The sequence below is a fragment of the Dromaius novaehollandiae genome, chromosome 2, assembly GCF_036370855.1.
Source record: "Dromaius novaehollandiae isolate bDroNov1 chromosome 2, bDroNov1.hap1, whole genome shotgun sequence".
NCBI classification, from domain to species: Eukaryota; Metazoa; Chordata; class Aves; order Casuariiformes; family Dromaiidae; genus Dromaius; species Dromaius novaehollandiae.
In genome coordinates this window covers 162,003,833-162,022,228 of record NC_088099.1, presented here as the reverse complement: position 1 = coordinate 162,022,228, position 18,396 = coordinate 162,003,833, and the positions used below count along the sequence as shown (strand labels likewise).

The 18,396-nt window shown below is 36.2% G+C and overlaps 1 protein-coding gene across 7 annotated transcripts in view; it reads left to right on the top strand.

Annotated features, from left to right (window-relative positions):
- The window catches only part of ZFAT (zinc finger and AT-hook domain containing), a 145,545-nt gene extending 127,411 nt beyond the window's left edge, over positions 1 to 18,134 (top strand). For all 7 annotated transcript variants that reach the window (XM_064507896.1, XM_064507893.1, XM_064507894.1 and 4 more), the window contains 4 exons: positions 2,542 to 2,660; positions 4,231 to 4,357; positions 6,156 to 6,286; positions 16,888 to 18,134. In XM_064507896.1, the coding sequence (XP_064363966.1) occupies positions 2,542 to 2,660; positions 4,231 to 4,357; positions 6,156 to 6,286; positions 16,888 to 17,127 (617 nt within the window). In that variant the 3' untranslated portion in view covers positions 17,128 to 18,134. The remainder of the gene's footprint in view (positions 1 to 2,541; positions 2,661 to 4,230; positions 4,358 to 6,155; positions 6,287 to 16,887) is intronic.
- The last annotated feature ends 262 nt before the right edge of the window (positions 18,135 to 18,396 follow it).

The window sequence follows — 18,396 nt, the reverse complement described above, 5'->3', positions numbered from 1 at the left end:
TTGTATACATCATTTTATTGTATATGGCAGTTTGATATTAAAAGTAAGCAAGCTTGGAGAAGGTTATCGACCTTCTCTGTATGTTACCCATTTATTTAATGAATTGAGTAGGAATTAATTTTCCTGAGCTTTGATATGAATTCACTGACCCAGAGTTTTATGTTATCAGTTTAATTCTGTGCTTCCATTTGTTATTCTTTAATTAAAGTCACAATGACACAAGTTGCAGCTTTAATTAATCTGGGGTATTGTTATAATACTTTCAATATCAAAGTAATATGGAAAGGTCTTCTGTCTTACGCTTTTTTGTTCTAATACTGAAGATTGGTGTGGAATGAATATTTCATTTCATTTTCTGTAGCATATAATATCCTTGTCCTAATCTGACCAAGGTATTCTGCTGTCATATTAAGCCCATTAATAAGGAAACTATTTCAGCTTTGTATAGAGACTGTGTTGAGCATCTGTTGTAATAGTGATGTTCGGTGAAGGTTTATAATAGATTGAGAGCAAAGTGGGGCGAGGAAGGGGGAGAATCTTAGAGCAGTAATAAGTGTCAGTGAAAAAGCCTAGTGACTGAGTGTAATTATCCTGTTTTATCAAAATAAAAAGTTTAATTTCTTTCTACCTGTAGAATGCCATATGGTAGGTCTCCATTACTGTAGAACTGAATGCTTTCTCTAATCACTCCATTCATGAAACACTATGTGCAGTCACAACTTGGCCTATAACCAGCTTATGAGAGTAGGTTTGAAGCGCTTGAACATGATGGGCAAGAGTCATCGTTTGCCACAATAATAGGTAGACAGCCATCTGGTGACATAAGGCCCTCCTTTAACACATTAGTTATAGTGAGTTCCGGTCACCTAATGTAATGATTTGTCACATGCAGATTATTTCCATTCTGCTTTAGTCACTGGGAGAAAAGAAAAAAAGATAAATACTTATTTGCATAATTACATGTAACTGAGATCTGACATTTGACCAAATGACTTTCACAGCAAAAAGTAAAAGCTGTTTAATCTAGTGTAGAAAATTGGAAACGTATGATTTCATTATGCTCAGTGCTGCGAACTCAGACAGTAAATATTGTGCCAAATTCATGCTATGTATCATTCTGTAGATTGAAAGAAAACTTAGGTTTACAATTTTGTATGTTAAAGTGAGTGATAGAAGCTCTCAAAAACAAAGATAGTTGGATGAATATGGCATTACATTACTAACTCCCCCTGGCTTGCCTTGATAATTTGTCAGAAAAATTAACAACGTTTGAAAGTTGAGAAAGAGACAATAGCTGTCTTAAAGGAGATATATTTTAAAAAAATTATTAAAGTGTGCCCTTATTGTGCACATTAAATATTAAGATCTCAGTATTGTTTATAAGCAGTTGAGATCTCAGTAGTTTTTATAAGCACTTAAGAAAATAAGTACAGTGCACTATGGTCTTGCACTGTGTGGCAAAGGCCAACATACCAGGGCCCTATAAGGCAACAGAAAACAAATATTTAAATCTTTAGCTTGCCAAAGGCCTCAGTCTTGTAGAATTTTGGAGTATACATCCAATTTATATTTGAAGCTGCAATGATAAATAACAGGAGAGACATTAAACATAGTCTCTTGGGAACTCTTTGTGATTTGAAGTAAGGAGTATTTAGAGGAGAAAAGCATTAGTTTATCGTTATTGAATACATGTGCTAGGCTTTGTTTATGGTGAGCCTGAAGCAAAACATTGTTCACAGATACACCCAAACTTGAAAGGAATGTCACTCTAAAACTGTGACTAGTCTCCATTGCCGTGCTTAGCTTGATTTCAGCCAGAATCATGACTGTGGGAATGGTTCTGCACAAGCTGAAGGATCTCCTGCGTTTCCAGTAATTTTTGTAACCCAGCAAAGAAACAGGCTGTGGGAGCTGGTCAGACTTAGTATAATGTTATTCCTTGGAGAAATGTTTCCCTCTCTAACAGGCAAGCCACTTGCAGAATGGCTTTTGTCAGCAGAGCAAGCCCAAGATGCCTTCTTATTCCCTACTGTGCAGTTTGTCCTGTGTCTCTCCCTTAACATCCAGCTCCACAGAGACAAAACTTCTTATGTGGACCTAATTACAGAAATGAGGCAGTGGCTGAGGCTAATGCAGACACTTGTCTATTCCTGCTGTTTCTTTCCCTCCCTCTACACATCCCTCACTGAGGGTTCCCCAAGGAGAGATGCGTAGGGGGAGGGAAAGATGGGAATAGCATTTCTGCAACTTTGCATCCAGCGCAGGGAGGCATGCCAGCAGGGAGGTGGGATTGCTATACTTTCCCAAACATAAAGTTGTTCCTGACTTCTTCTATTACCATCATCCAAAATTGTCTTTTAGACATCGGAGGAGTTCAATTACGGTTGTTTTTCTGCGTTTTTAGTGTTGGGTATTTGGAGAAGGCAAAGCATTTTGAATTATAATTGTGTGGTTTGATAGAAATGTGGTCAAATTAAGGACTTATTGCCTTGAAAAAGAATTTATATAAAAATAACTTAGCTTATTTGTGTTTCCTTTTAGGTGGCATTAAGTGTCCTGTTTGCAGTTTTGTGTATGGTACAAAATGGGAGTTCAACAGACATCTTAAGAACAAGCATGGTCTGAAGCTAATGGAACACGATGGGGAAACAAAGTGGGAGGTAAAACAAAACTGCCATGGCTTTGACACTAAGTTTTTCTAAATTTCTAGAGAGAAAATGAAGGATGTAGAATAAGAAGTATTCAAAAATATGTTCTGGACTTTTTATAAGATTAGGAGGACGTGTGATCTCTTTTATGTCCATTTTGAATGCATACAGTGCTATGATGGTTAAGCTTGACTGCTTTAATATCTGACAGGATTAACAAGGTTGTAAGTGCTTAGTTTGCTGCATTTTAGGGCTCTAGCCTTAAATCTAGAAAACTGAACTGACCGGTTAAAATATGGTAGTATTATACAGAGTAACTTTCCTGTCATTTGTTCTCTGTTTCCAGCTCAAGTCCTAAGTATGTAGCAGTCACAGTATCACTGATTCAGATCAGTCCTAAAAAAAATTGTTAGACCAAAGAAACTGGGTTATAAAATAAAAATAACAACATGAAGTTTCTCAGTTTAGGGTGGAGTGGGGAAGCTACCTTGAGGGGTCTTATCCTTTCAAACTTCTCTGCTTGTGTGGGTAGAAATTTGTTTTAAAATGAAAACTGTTACTGTTACGTAAGTGAGCTGGCTGTAGGTGCAGAAGCTGTTGCAAAACCACAAAACTATCTAGAAACTTATATTAAAAAAAAGAACAGTTGGCAGGCTTATTGATGAATCTTTTCAACTGCCTGAGTGGGCCGTTATTGGTTTCCAATGAGAGCAAAAAGCCAGAAGTCAACTGCAGTTGACTGACCCCCCCCAGTTTGAGACTTACTCTGCTAAATTTCAGGTGTTTCTAGCCCTAGGCATAGCCCTAATGCATGATTTGGAAGAGTCGTCCTGCAGTTCTTGTTCAACAGTTTTTGAGTATCTCCTGATATGGTGTGAAATCCTTGGAAGCGATCAGACTAAGTACATTATGGAGAGTTATTTAAAGAAGGAAGGGCAAATATTTTAAAAGGTAATGCTTCAAAATCTGGTGTCCACATGCACTTCACAAACTGTTTTCTGTCCACTCTTGCCTCTGTCCCAGGCCTGATAAAATAAGAGGATAGGAATGTCTCTGCTGTGGACATGGCTATAAATAAAATAACTAACTAACTAAATAAATAAAAGGACCCGTCAAAGCAGGAATACATGTTGACAGCTTGTCTTGAAAAAGCACAGCTATGGAAGATATTTTTTTCCAAAACAAGATGCCATTTTCAAACTTCAGGCGCATTTTACCAGATCTGCAAGGGTTAGCATTATAAATTACTTTTGCCCAGAAGGTCTTTGTTTGACCCTGCTACAATAGAAGTTGGTTAGTTACGAAATAACTGCTTGGCAAAAATGAAGTCAAGGTAATGTAGCCTTTTAAAACAACTCTTGAAGTAGAATCTAGGAGTATAAACCTATGTGATGATACCACAACTCCAATGAAATCAATAGAAATGCTCATTTTGAATTCTGTTTCACCCGTTATTTCTGTAACTCTTATTAGAATATATGTCATACAAAATTTATTCCTTTAAACTCAGAACTTTAATTGGTCTCTAATTTGCTACAGTGAAAGGAGATTATCAATATGTTGCCTGGGTTTTGTTTTTAAGTTAACTGCTGAAGTTTCTGAAGAATCATCCACTCAGTATCTCCATATCACAGAGGCTGGGGAAGATGTTCAGGGCACTCAGGCTGCAGTAGCTGCATTACAGAACCTTAGATATACTTCTGAGAATGGTAAGTTACCTTTTTTTGAAGGTCGAGGTTGAAACAGAAGCAACATCATCTTTTCATAAATTTCTAATTCTTTTGAGTACAGTATGCAATATATGATCTGCTGTGAAACTATAAACATGTTGAGATTTGTTATCCAGAGCTTACTTCTGGAGGTTTATATTTTTCTTTGAAAATAAATAATGAGAAATGGCCATTGCATATGAATTTCTATATCCTAACAACATTAATATTTATCACACACTGTTTTGGACTTTATTATTAGATGGGTGGTATTCTTTGTACGTATTATTAAATATATTGTGAAATCAGCTGTCTTGGCAGAGTAGCTGGTGTGTATCTAATAGCAATTCTCCAGCTATTTTTCTTTCTGTTTGAGTCAACCTGCCTGCAGAAGTGATACAGTGGAATAGCTCATTTACTGTATTCCTAAGACAATACTAACAAGGATAATTCTAATGATACACCAAACAGAAAGTCAGTCAGTCAGTATCACACTGACCAAGAACAAGAGAGGCATTAAATAATGTTTGCTAAGTGGGAAATAAGAACGTCTGGAAGAAAAGAAAAAATATTCAGGTTTCTAAGAGTGTTAAAACATCAGAGAGTAGAGTATTTATGTTTGAGCTTTTCTATATAAACATATTTATGTGTGTGTATATTTTTATATATAAAAATAAATGCATTTTGCCATTGTTTTTGATCCGTATAGTTAATATATATATATATATATTTCAGAACCTCCCATTTTTAAATTGAATTTTCAAGCATGTTGTAATTAAGGAGGTTAGTGACAATTTCTGTATATTATTTAACTTCCGATCAGTTGGAATTCTGAATGAAGAAAACCTCTTGAGAACGTTTCTTAAACTTTTATATATTTCAGTTAAAATAAGCACGATCAGGCAATATGCTGTACATAATTTCGATATTAAGCATGAGGCTCTAATTTGCAAAGTGAAATAACTTTCTTTAGTATATGCAAGTTCAGGATACTTCTCTGACACCTTCCTCTGGGTAGATAGGAAAAGCAGTGATATCTTGTCTGAAGGTAGATTTAGAAAAAAAAATACAGCAAATATTCTCCAGTGCCTGGCTGGCCTCAGAATCTTTCCTTTTCACACTACTGGAGGAGTGTGAGAGTATGGCTATGTGTTTTTTTGTAAATTTACTTTTCCTTTGCCAGGGCTATACACATCAAGAGGATTACAAAAAAAAATGTGGCAAATATTCTGCTGCTATAATTAGAAAGTGATGAGCATGATCTCTCTCAAGCAATTAATTTTTTCTTTGTCACATCAGTGATAAAAGGATTTGTTTTAGGTTGAGGGGAATTACAGATGGCCAGACAGATGGTAAACACAGACACGTAATATACTATGTAACTGTCCTGCTTATACTATAGAGTTCAGGTTCTGTTTAAATTGAGCTTCTGGCAAGTACACATTTGGATTTGTAAAATCTTGGAGCTTCCTAATTTACACTTACTGTTATGAGTTGTACCTGTTGTTTGTTTAGTCAATATATTCTTTTAGCTCTCTTTCCAATAGGCATAAAAATGAGCAGTGTGGTTTCACTTGCTGATGCATGCCTTCTTCAGGAAAATTTCATCTGTGAATGCTTTCTGCCATGGACCTGTTATTAAAGTGTCATGTTATTGAGCTGTTGGAAATTTATAGACGGTTCTGTGAATGAGGATGAAGGCAGGAGGGGAAAGAGTTTCTCTAGCACTTAGATTCACACACCATTTCTTATATGTGTTCTATTCTAACGGTCTTATGCTTATTGTCTTTCTGGTAAGGTGAAAGACTTGACCCAACAGCTGTGAATATCCTGCAGCAAATCATTGAGTTGGGTGCAGAAACTCATGATGCCACTGCAGTTGCTTCTGTAGTTACCATGGCACCTGGAACTGTAACAGTAGTAAAGCAGGTAAGAGATCTTTACTTTTCTAAAAGAATTGTATTTTGTTCTCATGTATTTGTTATGAAATGTATAGTGTTCTACAAGGGATAAGTTTTTAATGACCATGCAAGAAAGACACGTATAGAATTTTTCCAAACCTAATTTTTGACTACTTGGTGTGTGTATGTATGTGTGCACACACATGCATGTGTGTTTATACATGTATACAGTTATATATGAGTATGCATAGATATATGTATACATATATATATATACACACATATTTATACATAAAAATAGGAAGGAATATGTATGTATGTGCGTGCATGTATGTATGTGTATATATGCATATATGTTTGAAAACACGGCTTTTCCAAGACATTTTCAGTTTTTTTAGACCAGCATAGCTGCATTATGGTTGAGCACCTAATTTCATTATCATCTAAAAGAGACAGAAGTTCCTTGGCACAGCATCCATCTGCAAACAGAACAGTCTGAAAGGTCCTTTTGTCTTGTGCAGAGCTGTGAGGTGCATGCACAGCAACCGTAGTGCTGTATGTCCGTATCCAAAGATGAACCACCATCCTTGTAACACTGTCAGGTGCTTAATATGAGGCAGACTTGCAGGGTCCTAAAGTCATTGTATGCTGGGGACAACTGAGACTTTTATTCAGCTTCAGCTCACTCTGCCTTTCTTATGAGGGATGCAAGACAAGCAATGTGCAGGCATGTAGCAGCTCTAAGACTGTTGCAGGTGCTCCTTACAGCAATTGTTTGTGTGAGTTGGTAGTCAGTGTGGCCACTCACATTTGGAGTAGGCTAAATAAAGAAAAGCTAAAGTGAATTGCAATTGGTTGAAAAGATCTGTTTTGTTATTACCATGGAAATTCTCAAAGACCAGAGATACAGGTCAGTATTCAAAAAGCATGAATAAGATGACTTGGTAATTTCAGACTTTTCACTGATAAAGAAAGAATTAAGTGACATAATTTGTGGTAGGCAATATAATTCCTTCTAAAATGAGACAAACCTTGTGAGATACTGGTAGAAATAACTTTAATTTGTGTATATTTTTCTTGAAGTCTGCATAGGATTTTGACGAGAATATTTGCAATGTATGATATTAGTAAAGCACTTCAAAAATTAAGAATGCCAAGATACAAAAAAGTTAAAGCAGTTAAAGGGAAATCATTTTAAATTTGAGATGGCTGTTATTGCCAGCCTCCTGCTCGGTATTTCTTCCTCACAGGTTTCTGCTAACTTTCCTGCTACCATTCTCCATTTCTCCCCACTGCATTTTCCAGGTTCTGCCTATTTCACCATACCTCCCTGCTTTATCCCCTTTCCTATTCTGACTAGTGTGATTCCTCCAGGTCTCTGTGCTTGGCATGGTTGATAGGTCAGGGAAGTGCATGAAAAGTCTTAAATTCCTGAAGAGTTTTGGTAACTCCTTTTATTTAAATGAACCAAAATTCTGATTTTTATGAATGCTAGGACTAACTTTTGAGTTTAATCTTTTTCTATAATATTGTGGATATTAAATTCATAGGAATGCCATAGGAGTGGGGAGTCCATCATCTGTGAAGACAATGTTTGAGTAATTCCTAACCATACCTCCCAAAAGTCAGGGAGAGGAGGCAAAAATTCAAGAAAATGCATTTTGAAATGCTCCTTTGCAATAATTACCAGATATTTTGATTAAAAAACATATAAGGGTTCTTTTTTTATGAAAAGTAACAGCCAAATTTGGAAAGTAAATGGAATCAATAAAGAGCAGAGAGATTTCAGTCCTGCTTTATGTGCAGATTTCAAAACACCCTTAACAGCAGAGCCACTGCCAACAGGTATCCTGTGCTATATATATGACCTATTTAAGTGTGGAGTGGAAAATTAGCCTTTGGTGTTTCTCTGTGCTGTCTGTCAATACTATTGAAAACTCTTCTGCCTTTAAAAATGCATTTTTGTGGCCCTTCTTTTACTAAAAGCCTGATAGAAAGTGAGTGTTGAATTAGTAGCTGTCAGTGAGAAACTACATTTGAGAAATTCCATCATTAAACTTAAAAAAGATATTTTTAAGTGATTCTTCCTCCTCCAACAATTAGATCTGTACTATCATCTTCCTTGTGTTAGACCATCTGAATTTGTTGGTACCATTTTGTAAACAAGTGTTTATATTAAAAATTTTTTCTCTCCCTCACCTTTAATCCATGTTTCCTGCTAGCTTTTGAGTTTACAAGTTGCTGAGCATTGATCACTTCTTTTCCTTGCCTGGGAACTTTCTCTCTCACTTTTGTTGGTCTGATATCAAACTCTTATAAGCACTACTCGTATATCAACTGAAATATTGAATTCTTAGAGAATCTCTTTGCTACTTTTCTTTTTTCCCTCTTTAGAGTTCTATTAATATAAAATACCTTTCCCCCCCTAACTTAAAGTTCCAGAAAAGCAAAATTGGTCTATGAAGAATTGAAATAGACTCAGGCTGAGTGACCTTATGCAACCTCTATTTATGTTGAGTTTTGATAATAGCTTACTTTGATGTTGCAAGCACTGTTCCTCTATTAAATGTTTCATGTTTGTACTGGAGTGTTTACTGATTTCTTTTTCCGGTAGCCTTGGTGCCTTTTCACTTTTCAGTGTGCAGACTTGTGGATTTTGCAAGGGAATATAAAGTGGAAGCCCACTGACAGCTAACTGGCTTCTTGATTACCTTTAGTGGGCTTTATGGAAGTAGTTAAAGGACCAAGGAAGGTCTGTGGATGTTTTTGCTTGTTTGTTTTAATTTCTCTTTACACGTATATTGTTTTAATTTTCAGTATAAGTTGATCTTTTCTCAATTCTAATTAATTTATTATACAGCTTTTGTTACTGTTCCCAGTTCTTATCTTCACAGCAGAAGATTGCTTCAGAATTATAGCAACACCTGTTTTTAATCTGATGGGGAAAAAAAATCCATACATGACATTACCGTGACTGTAATCCTCTCCTATCTCAGAACTGACAGCTTTTCTTTTTTCTTTAATAGCGAGTTGCTTTCCGTGAGATATAACTCATTTGTGCCTACTACTTTGTCAGTTTTTTAATTATGCTGAGTTCCTAATTGTTAACCTTGAGGTGATGTTAAGACATGTTCATATTTCACTTTCCCACTGGAAAATTTATTCCACAGTCTATTCTGTGACCTTCAGCTTCTCTTGTGGATTGTGAGACAAAAAATTCATTCAGGGTGTCAGCAATATATCAGCATCATCTGCCACTAAGTTTCCATTCTTGTTCTCTAATGGCCTCACTGAGTCCTTGCTTAGCAGTTTGGTTCCATTTTTTTCCTTAACATTTATTTAGTGTTCTAATTTTTATGCTGTTATGTTGTTTTTCTTCTTTTAAGCTGTATTATTCATTTTTTCATCAGTTCTTACCTTCACCCCTCATTCCTGCTTTTAGGTAGCCCTTGCAAATTGCTTTCATATTTCTATATTTACACCAAGAAATTTCTTTTAAATCTGAAATTATTAGAATACACAGAGTTTTAAAAATATTTTTTGCTGCAAATGTTACATTGTGCTGTCGCTGTCTTTGTCTTCCTTTTCCTCCCTGGAACTTTCCCACGTTACTCTACTGCTCTTTACTTTTCACCCATAAGAGTGCTCTTCACACTTGGCACCTGGAATTGTGTGTGCATCCAGATGCATCGCTAATGCTACAGTCTTCACCCTTTGGCAGTTCCCCTAATCTGTGTGCCCAGACATTTTGTGTGAAGCACTTGCAGTGTCTCACATGACCATGAAACTATTCTGTGCAGAAACAAGCTTGATCTTAGTCTGTGAGTCTTTTTTCAGTACATTGCTAGATGCTGAGTGTATTAGTTGGTGGTTTTTTGACTTATTTTCTGCCAAGTCAGATGATAGAAACACTACCATATTTACAGTGTTCTGCTCTTATGTTATTGCTCTGAGTTGTAGTATGTAGTCTTACTGCATGTATGTGATATCATCACTACGCATCATAGTGGAGCTGAAATCAAGATTAGATTGTCTGAGAACCCCAGCTCCTGATTTGCATGTTGAGACAAAAATACCAATTTTCACTTCAGAAACTTTGCATAATTTTATAATAGAAAAGTCTTGACAACATGGCAGCAGCCAGTCTCGGGCTGAATGAGGAGTCAGCTTACAATTCTAAACCAAAAGTTGCAAAATAGTCCTATTTAACTTGGATTGTGACTGGTAACTAAGAATCGTTGCTGGGTCCCTGCAGTAAAAAAAGGGTGTCTGATAGCAAATGTTGGGTTGTGTCACATATGAGAGGCCTTTCACAGGTTGTGTCTAGAGCTTGAAATTACTTTAGTTCATTCTTATCTGAGAATCGGTATTCCAAGCTATTTTCCAGTTTAAACTTTTTCTGATATCTAATTTGGGAGAAATCCTGTTCTGTGATGGCTATGAAAAGATGCATCTGCTAAGGAGCATAGTGCACATCAAACGCCTGAGAGAGAACCAAGATGCTGGAAATGTAAAGTCACTTTACTTTCAGTAGACGTGTCTCTTTGTGTCCTATTATAGATGTACTTTTGCCACCACTCCTAAGGAAAGTTGGGGTTTTTTGTTTTGTTAGTGGAGTCTGTTCACTCCGTTACTTATATAGGTGGAGTGTTCTCCTAGCTAACTGAATATAAAGGCAGGGTTGGAGGACCAGTAGTCATGCCAGTATTACAGCCAAGGTTTGTGGTGTCTGCAGGTCTGTATTCAAAAACCATCAACTACAAACTATCTTAATGTATAATTATTTCTTTCAGCTAGCATATGTATCAAATAGAGACAGTAATTAATCTTGGAGAGGGGGTTTATTCCAAGTTGAATATTTGCTTGATTTAAATACTGAGTTCCTGTCAAGAAACATTTCCCTCAAAGATGAAGACTTCCCTTGTCCTTTTTAGCAGAGGGGAATCCCATATTCTTTCAACATGTTGTGTCTGTAAATTATTCTCCAGGGAGAAGAGGTTCAAGGTGCGTTTTCTGGGTTTCACAACGTGAGCATCCTTGGATGCTTGTTTTTGAATCTCCCACTGTATTGCCCAGAACAGCAAAAGAGTTGCCCCTTTTCAGTCTGTGTACATCAGTTCCAATTTTTGTTAGAACTGTCGCTCTTTCATTCCCAGTGTTTGTTAGCAGGAAATGTCTTCTGTTAGCAGGATCCTTTCTGTTAATTTGTTCAGCTGTCATTTATTTTGCTCGGGTGCAGGATGTGTTACCTCTACCAAATCTCTATATAAATGAAAGTTAGAAATTGTGTAGGGTCCTTTGCCCAAATCTGAATTTTTCTTTTTGCCTCAAGTTACTTTGGATTCCTCGATTTTTTTTTTTTTTTTTTGGGGGGGGGGGGGGGGGGGGGGGAGAATTCCTATTCTCTGGCTTTGATCTAACAAAACAAAACGAACTCTCCAAAAACAGCCCAACTAATCTATGCCCATGGTCTTGTTCACCACCTCAACTCCCCAACTCCTTTTTACTTTTTCTTTCCTTAGTTTCTAATTGTTCTGAACAATATATCTGGGTGAGTGCTGCACACAAATTCTTCTACCATGTTACTTGTAGAACATTAGTATGTGAAAGCTTTAATCACAAATACAGCACTTCATATACTAAGTAACAGTGGTCTAGACAATCTTCTCCTGTCCTAATGAAAGACCTTGCATCTATCCTCTTACATTTTCTTGTGGCTCTAGAGCCATCACTTCAAGCTCACTATGTTTAAAGAAGATTGTATCACTCTTCCTGCAGAACTGTTCTTCCTCCTCTGTCCATTTTCTGTTTCAGCCCCTATGGGATGTAACTCTTTTTCCTGTTACTCAAGCCTAAAAAGTTGATGTTATCTTCAGGTGGGGTTCATGGGTCTTCAATTTAAGTGGTAGCTAAATGCTGCTGACTTACTCTGCATGCTGATTTTAATATGGTCTTTTATTTCATCCACGTAGTTCAAACAGTTGTGCAAACTGTCATTACTTTATGCTATGTTTACTCTGATATTCTTTCTTACGACATTTACAGATGCTGTTTTGCCCCTTTTGTATTCACTTCGAACACAATTCAAAGATTGCTTGTCTGCCCCTCTTGACATCATGCTGTCTTTCAGTGTGTCTGCTTGATCTTTCTTTTTTGCCACATCAAACAAAAGCTTCTGGTATTCACTTGAAGGCTTTTTACTCAGTTCTGACTTAGTATCCCATCTCTCATTAGTTCTGGAGATTTTGACTCCTACCTTTGCTTGGCCCATAAAGATTTAATTGCTCATTACTTTTTCAAACAGCTTGCTTAATGTCTTCTTCCACATTTTGCTTAGTTATGTGGATTTTTAATGAAGAGCAATTTGTACCTCGTTGTCTTCTCTCAATTACTCTTCAAAAATATGATGACAGCAATTATCTGTGGTGAGGTTATTGGTGTATTGATGCTGCTGCCTGTCTCATTTATATTGTACTCCCCCATCTCCTTTTTCTTTATCTGCTTGCTCTCTCTTGTTTTATATTGGGATTACAAAGTCTTTGGGGGCATGAAATATTTCGTACATGTAGAATACCTGGTACAATACACACCCTGATCCAAAACACTACACTGATGTTAACAATTAAGAGAGCTAATTGGCTACGGAATACTTCCTCCTTTTCTCCCATTCAGAAATCACAGAGAAGAATGATCTTCCTTCTATATCTGTACCTCAGAGTGTAGTGTTAACTCTATTACTGAAAAGCATGGTAACCTGCTTTCTAACCTGGACTTGTACATAATTTGCTCTGAAGAGTAAGCACACCTACTGTTTCACTAGCAGTTCTTTAACCAGGTTAAGAAAATAGTGGACTTTCATTGATTTCACTTTTTATTTTATTTCCTTCCATCTTTCTATTTTGAGGTCTCCTCAAGCTCCGGTAAAGTCCTACCGTGGCAACAGCCACTGCCTTCAAAATGACAGCTGTAGCAATGCACAGCAAAGAATACACCTCTTACTGCGGTGCCCTCTGATGTAAATAGGAGCATCTGAAACCTAGTGTAATTTTGACTTCTTCTTGCAAGATCTGTGTGATTAACCTTTCTTCTTCATGGTAAACTGAAAGCCAGCTTTCAATCTGAAATCACAGGAGAGATTCCGCAGTGTAATTGACTAAAGCCCAGCAAGGCTGTTTTAAGTATAATCTCGATTCATGATTCCTGCCAACTTCAAAGAAATTAAAGATACTAATTATTTCTCAGAATGATTCCTAGAATGAAAAAGCAGCTTTACTAGTTTATTGTAAATACTTTCTTTTTTCCCCTTTCAGGGAATGGGAAGAAGTATATTTTTCCTTAGTAGAGAGGATTCATTTCTCTCAGATTATAAAAAAGACTTGCTTGGTCTTAGAGGAAGATACCTCTAAGAGGTACCCATTTTTGTGTGTCACTTGCATGTGTTGTGACAGTCCTTGGCTATTTGCATTCAGAACAAATTATGAAATTATTAATGAAGGCATAGGGAAGTTTTTCCTGCTGGCCTTCATGAGAGACACATTTAGCCCATAAAGAATCTCTCTGCAGGTATTGAGTTGGTTTAGTACGCCAGCAGTGGAGGCCTTCAGATTCTTGCTGCCACTCTTTAAGCAAGGATAAGCAGCCAGATGCTTTTCAGCTGGCTCTCAAATGGAAAAGAGGTCATGGATGCCCGTCTTGAAAAGACTGGAAATGCCAGCAAAAAGAATTCACGATAGCAACTTCATTCATTCTCATGGCAGCTGTCCCACTGTTTCATCAATTTGAGGGTTGTAAATTAACATTTTGAGATTATTCCCTGTGGACCAATCTAATAGGAACCAAGCTGAAGCATGTAAACAGTGAACTTACTTGAAATGTAAATATCCAAAATAATTTAATGTGGTGATTTGTCAAACTAAAAGGATTACAGATAGCTGTCCAAAAAAGATGCTAGAAGCTAGAAACACCAGGAGTAAGGGCATTAGTCGTCTTTACTCTGCATGACAAGGGTTATAAAATCACATCGATAAAGGCAGGTAGGGAGGTTAAATTAACTTTCTTTATTGGCCATTTTCATTTCAAAAGCATATAAAACTGAATAAGTATTAGATTGCTGCTATTGAATTGAATGAGATTCTGGTTTCATTTCAGTTTTGTGTCAACCATGCTGTATTTATCTTCTTTTATTCATTATTTATGTACACTCACAAAACTATGCTTAAAATTATTTATGCATTTTGATTTAGAGTGACTAAAGTGAAACTGTGCAAGCTCATATTCAGACTGTATTATGCATTCTTGCAGCTCAGCAAATGTAGCCATTTTTATAAAATTTCATTTTTGGGTGCTGAGGCCTGTTGTCAGAACATTATGTATGCTGCACTAGCACAGGAGAAGTTACTGTGAATTACATAATGAAAAGGCCAAATTTCCGTCCTGCCTATTTATGTATTTGTTTGGAGATCTCTATTATCAAGGGTCTGTAGTTATGTGCAGACTTAACAAGCTGTGAGATTTTGTTTACTCTGTGTTTTTAACTTCAGCTCCCTATCAGAATCCCCTGATGACTGGACTTTTGTTTGCCTATTGTGATTGCCATTTGTGGATTTTGTGTGGAGCTCTCCATCGTATAGCGAATCTGCTGTTGGAGCGATTAGCCTCAGGAACGAAGAGGGTGCACTTGTGGAAGGAGAGTCCTGTGTCTGGATTCACTAAATTCCTATTGCTTTCTGCAGGGCTTGGGTTCCTTTTTAAAAAGGAAGGAGGGCAGAGGAAGAGGCAAGTTAGGAATGTCATGTTTCTTTTCATGACTTAGCTCCTTGCTTTTTCTGTAGAGACCCAAGTTTTGCATTAGTAAAGGATAATCTTTGTGATACCCATATTTTGTGACATTAGTTTTTGAGGGTGGTTGCAAATTTTATTGCGTCAGGACGGTCATCCAACATTACCCATTTTTTGTAAAATGTTGAACTTGAACTTCAACAGGAGTTGCTTAAAAATTTTTTTAAGATTAACATTCAGATATGCATTATAAAAGAAAAGGAACATGGAAAGGACTTCATCCCTATTGTGTAGCTTTATCCCTATAATCTGAAACCTGTGTAACAAAGCCAGAGTCAGCCTCAGTAGGTGCAATTGTGCTATTGCGTTAAGGTCAACAAAAATGGCAGGAATCTCTTTAGAAGTTAAATCTTTCACTAGATAAAATCCGCATGTATTTCCATCAACATATCACAAGCATACTGACTCAGGGACCTCTAAATAATTGAACAGCCGAACATACTTGTTATTGTTGAAGAAAAAGCTTTGTATAGCCTCCTGAATTGAGTGAAAGTGCAAAATGATATGAAGTCTTAAGGGGTTGCATCTCTCTTAAATCTTCTTAATCTGACAGAAATTTTTAACATGGAATAAAAAAAGTTAAAGGAAAAGTCAGTGTCAAACAATGGGGAAGGTTGCGTAGAAAAAACATCAAGTTAGAGCAGTAAGTAAACAAATATATAGAACTCCTTTATCTCCTTACTAGTCTCTAATCTAAGGAGTCAAACACATGCTTGGAAACTTCACTGTAGTTCTTCTATTCCCACTCCCTTCTTAAACAGCAGTAAGTACTATTGGCAACAGTACATCTTCGTTATGTGCCTACTTCATTGTATTTGCACTTGTGGGTGGGTTGACGTTTATGATCCAACAAATACAACAGCCCTCTTTAATGACCATGGTGGTTTTGTACAGAAATCATCTAACAAATGCCTTTGCATATATTTTGCATACAGAAAAATTATTTTTCCATTCTCTTCTCAGAAATGCAGTCTCTCCAGTATTAACAATACAATAATGCATTTCTTCCATGTGACTTACAGTTTTCTGATGTTTTGATATTGGCCAAGATTACTGTGCATAGGAATTTGTATGGATCTGTAGCGGAAGTAAGATTTGTTCTTGAATTCTAAATACACACTGAATTTTAATAATTCCCAGAGTCAGTTGAACTCTTTTAATTTTGATACCTAATTGTGCTGTTCTTTTTGTTATTTTTGATGAATGGTACTATGTTCATTAAAAATTGTCATTTTTCGATTGTTCCTGCCAGTATCCTTTCAATACTATAAAAACTGCTGCCGCACAAACAATAGATCTTTGAGATATATTTCAGTAATACTTACAGTTCACAGTTTTCTAATAAAAGTCCTCTGATGTTTGCAATAAATTTTTTACTTTTAAGCACAGTCCCTTGGCTCAAAAAAAAATGGTGACTGTAGTCGTTTTGGGGATGGTTTGGGATGGATTCTCAGTTATACTAGAGGAATTTTTGGACTTCAGATTTGTTTAGATAACGGTGGTTTTGAATGAATGACTGCTGAGAGATTAAAGATGTCTCCAGAGTCGTGCTCCTGGAGCTTTGTAGCTGTTTGTGCATATAGCTGAGATGCAGTGTATAACATTACAAAATAGTAAAAGCAGTAACTCTTACTGGTCAAAAATGTTTACTATTAATTTTGCAGTGTAAATCTGATGTTTTCTTTCAAAAGTATTATTTCAAATTTCTCTGCTATATTTGCATTAATCATCACAATAGCAATTATTTATTTGAAAGGTGAAAATTCTATAACCTCTTCAATTTCTTCTTAGGTAAAAGAAGAGGAGCAATCAGCCAATCACACTCTGATGATTCAAGAGACACTGCAGCAAGCTTCAGTGGAGCTGTCTGAACAGCATCACCTGGTAGTCTCATCGGATGAAGTGGAGGGAATTGAGACAGTGACTGTCTACACGCAGGGAGGAGAGGCTTCAGAGTTTATAGTTTATGTACAGGAAGCTATGCAGCCTGTGGAAGAGCAAACTGTGGAACAATCTGTCCAGGAACTCTAGGGAACAGTATTCAAAGAGGATGGTTACGTGATTTGTCAAAGCCAAAACTTCTATTTCTTTTCATAACACAGTCAAAAGGAAACATGCTGGCAATTTTTCAATTAATTTGTGAAGCAAGATTTTGTTACTGGATAGTGATCTGGCTGGTTGGATTGTATGAGTAACTTAGGCGTATTATATACACAACCTCCTCAGACTTTTTTTTTTTTTTTTTTTAAACTGTTCATATTTTGAGGAAAAAGTATTCTTCCTCTTCTAAGAAGACCTCTCACTTGCTTCCTATGAATCCTGAAAAATGTGGTTGGTCACTTCAAAACCGTGTTATCCTTACAATAATAAAACATCTATAAAGGTCAGCCAGAATATCTATAGAAGTCAGTACATCCCATCTTATAAATACTTAAAATATTCTTGACTTGACTGGAAACAGGGTTTTTTGTAAAATTATCATGACTTCTTATTTCTGAATATATGCTTAGAATGTGTTTGCAGAGCTGTGGACCTAACCCACATATGTAAGGCTCAAGATTTTAATTAGAAATATACCACAGGTGGACTCTAGCTTGTACTTCTGAGTTGATCCTTTGGTTTTGGGAGATATTTAAAGCCATATATGATAATTCTGGGTACTAGTAGGATGATTATTATTTAGATAATTGAATAATGCTAACTCTCAATCACACTAAATAAATATCTGTCCACTACCATACAATGAAACCAAATCTATTTGTCAACTCTTTGAAATATTCTTCTGTTTTTAAGAAAAAATTATATTCAAATGATGTGTAAATGCTATAAAATATGTATGTTAATATGTTTTAAAAAGTTTGTAAATATATGACTGTGTGAAAGAACTTGTACAAAAAAATTAAGTAAATATTGACAAGAGTTTAGATATTCTTAATTATGCATGTATATAGTTCCAAGTTTTTCTTCATGAATCTTAATTTGTTTCTGATTTAATATTTTTAAATTTGATCTATAAAAGTTATTAATTGATAACAAAATTGTCACATTTCTTTTTAATGCACTAATGTTGGCTTCCTTTTCATGGCTAAGAAAAGAATGCTGCTTTGCATTTTTCAATCTGAGAAATTATTCCTCCAATTAGTAATCTCTGGCTAAAGAAGGCGCGTAGTGAAGTCAAGGAGGACCTTATGTGACTTGAGCTTATTTATGGGCATTCTGGGTGGAAAAACAGAACAAAGCTTTTGAATAAGCAAATGTAGTATAGTGAGCTTGTTATCTACCTCTTGTAAATCTACTGGG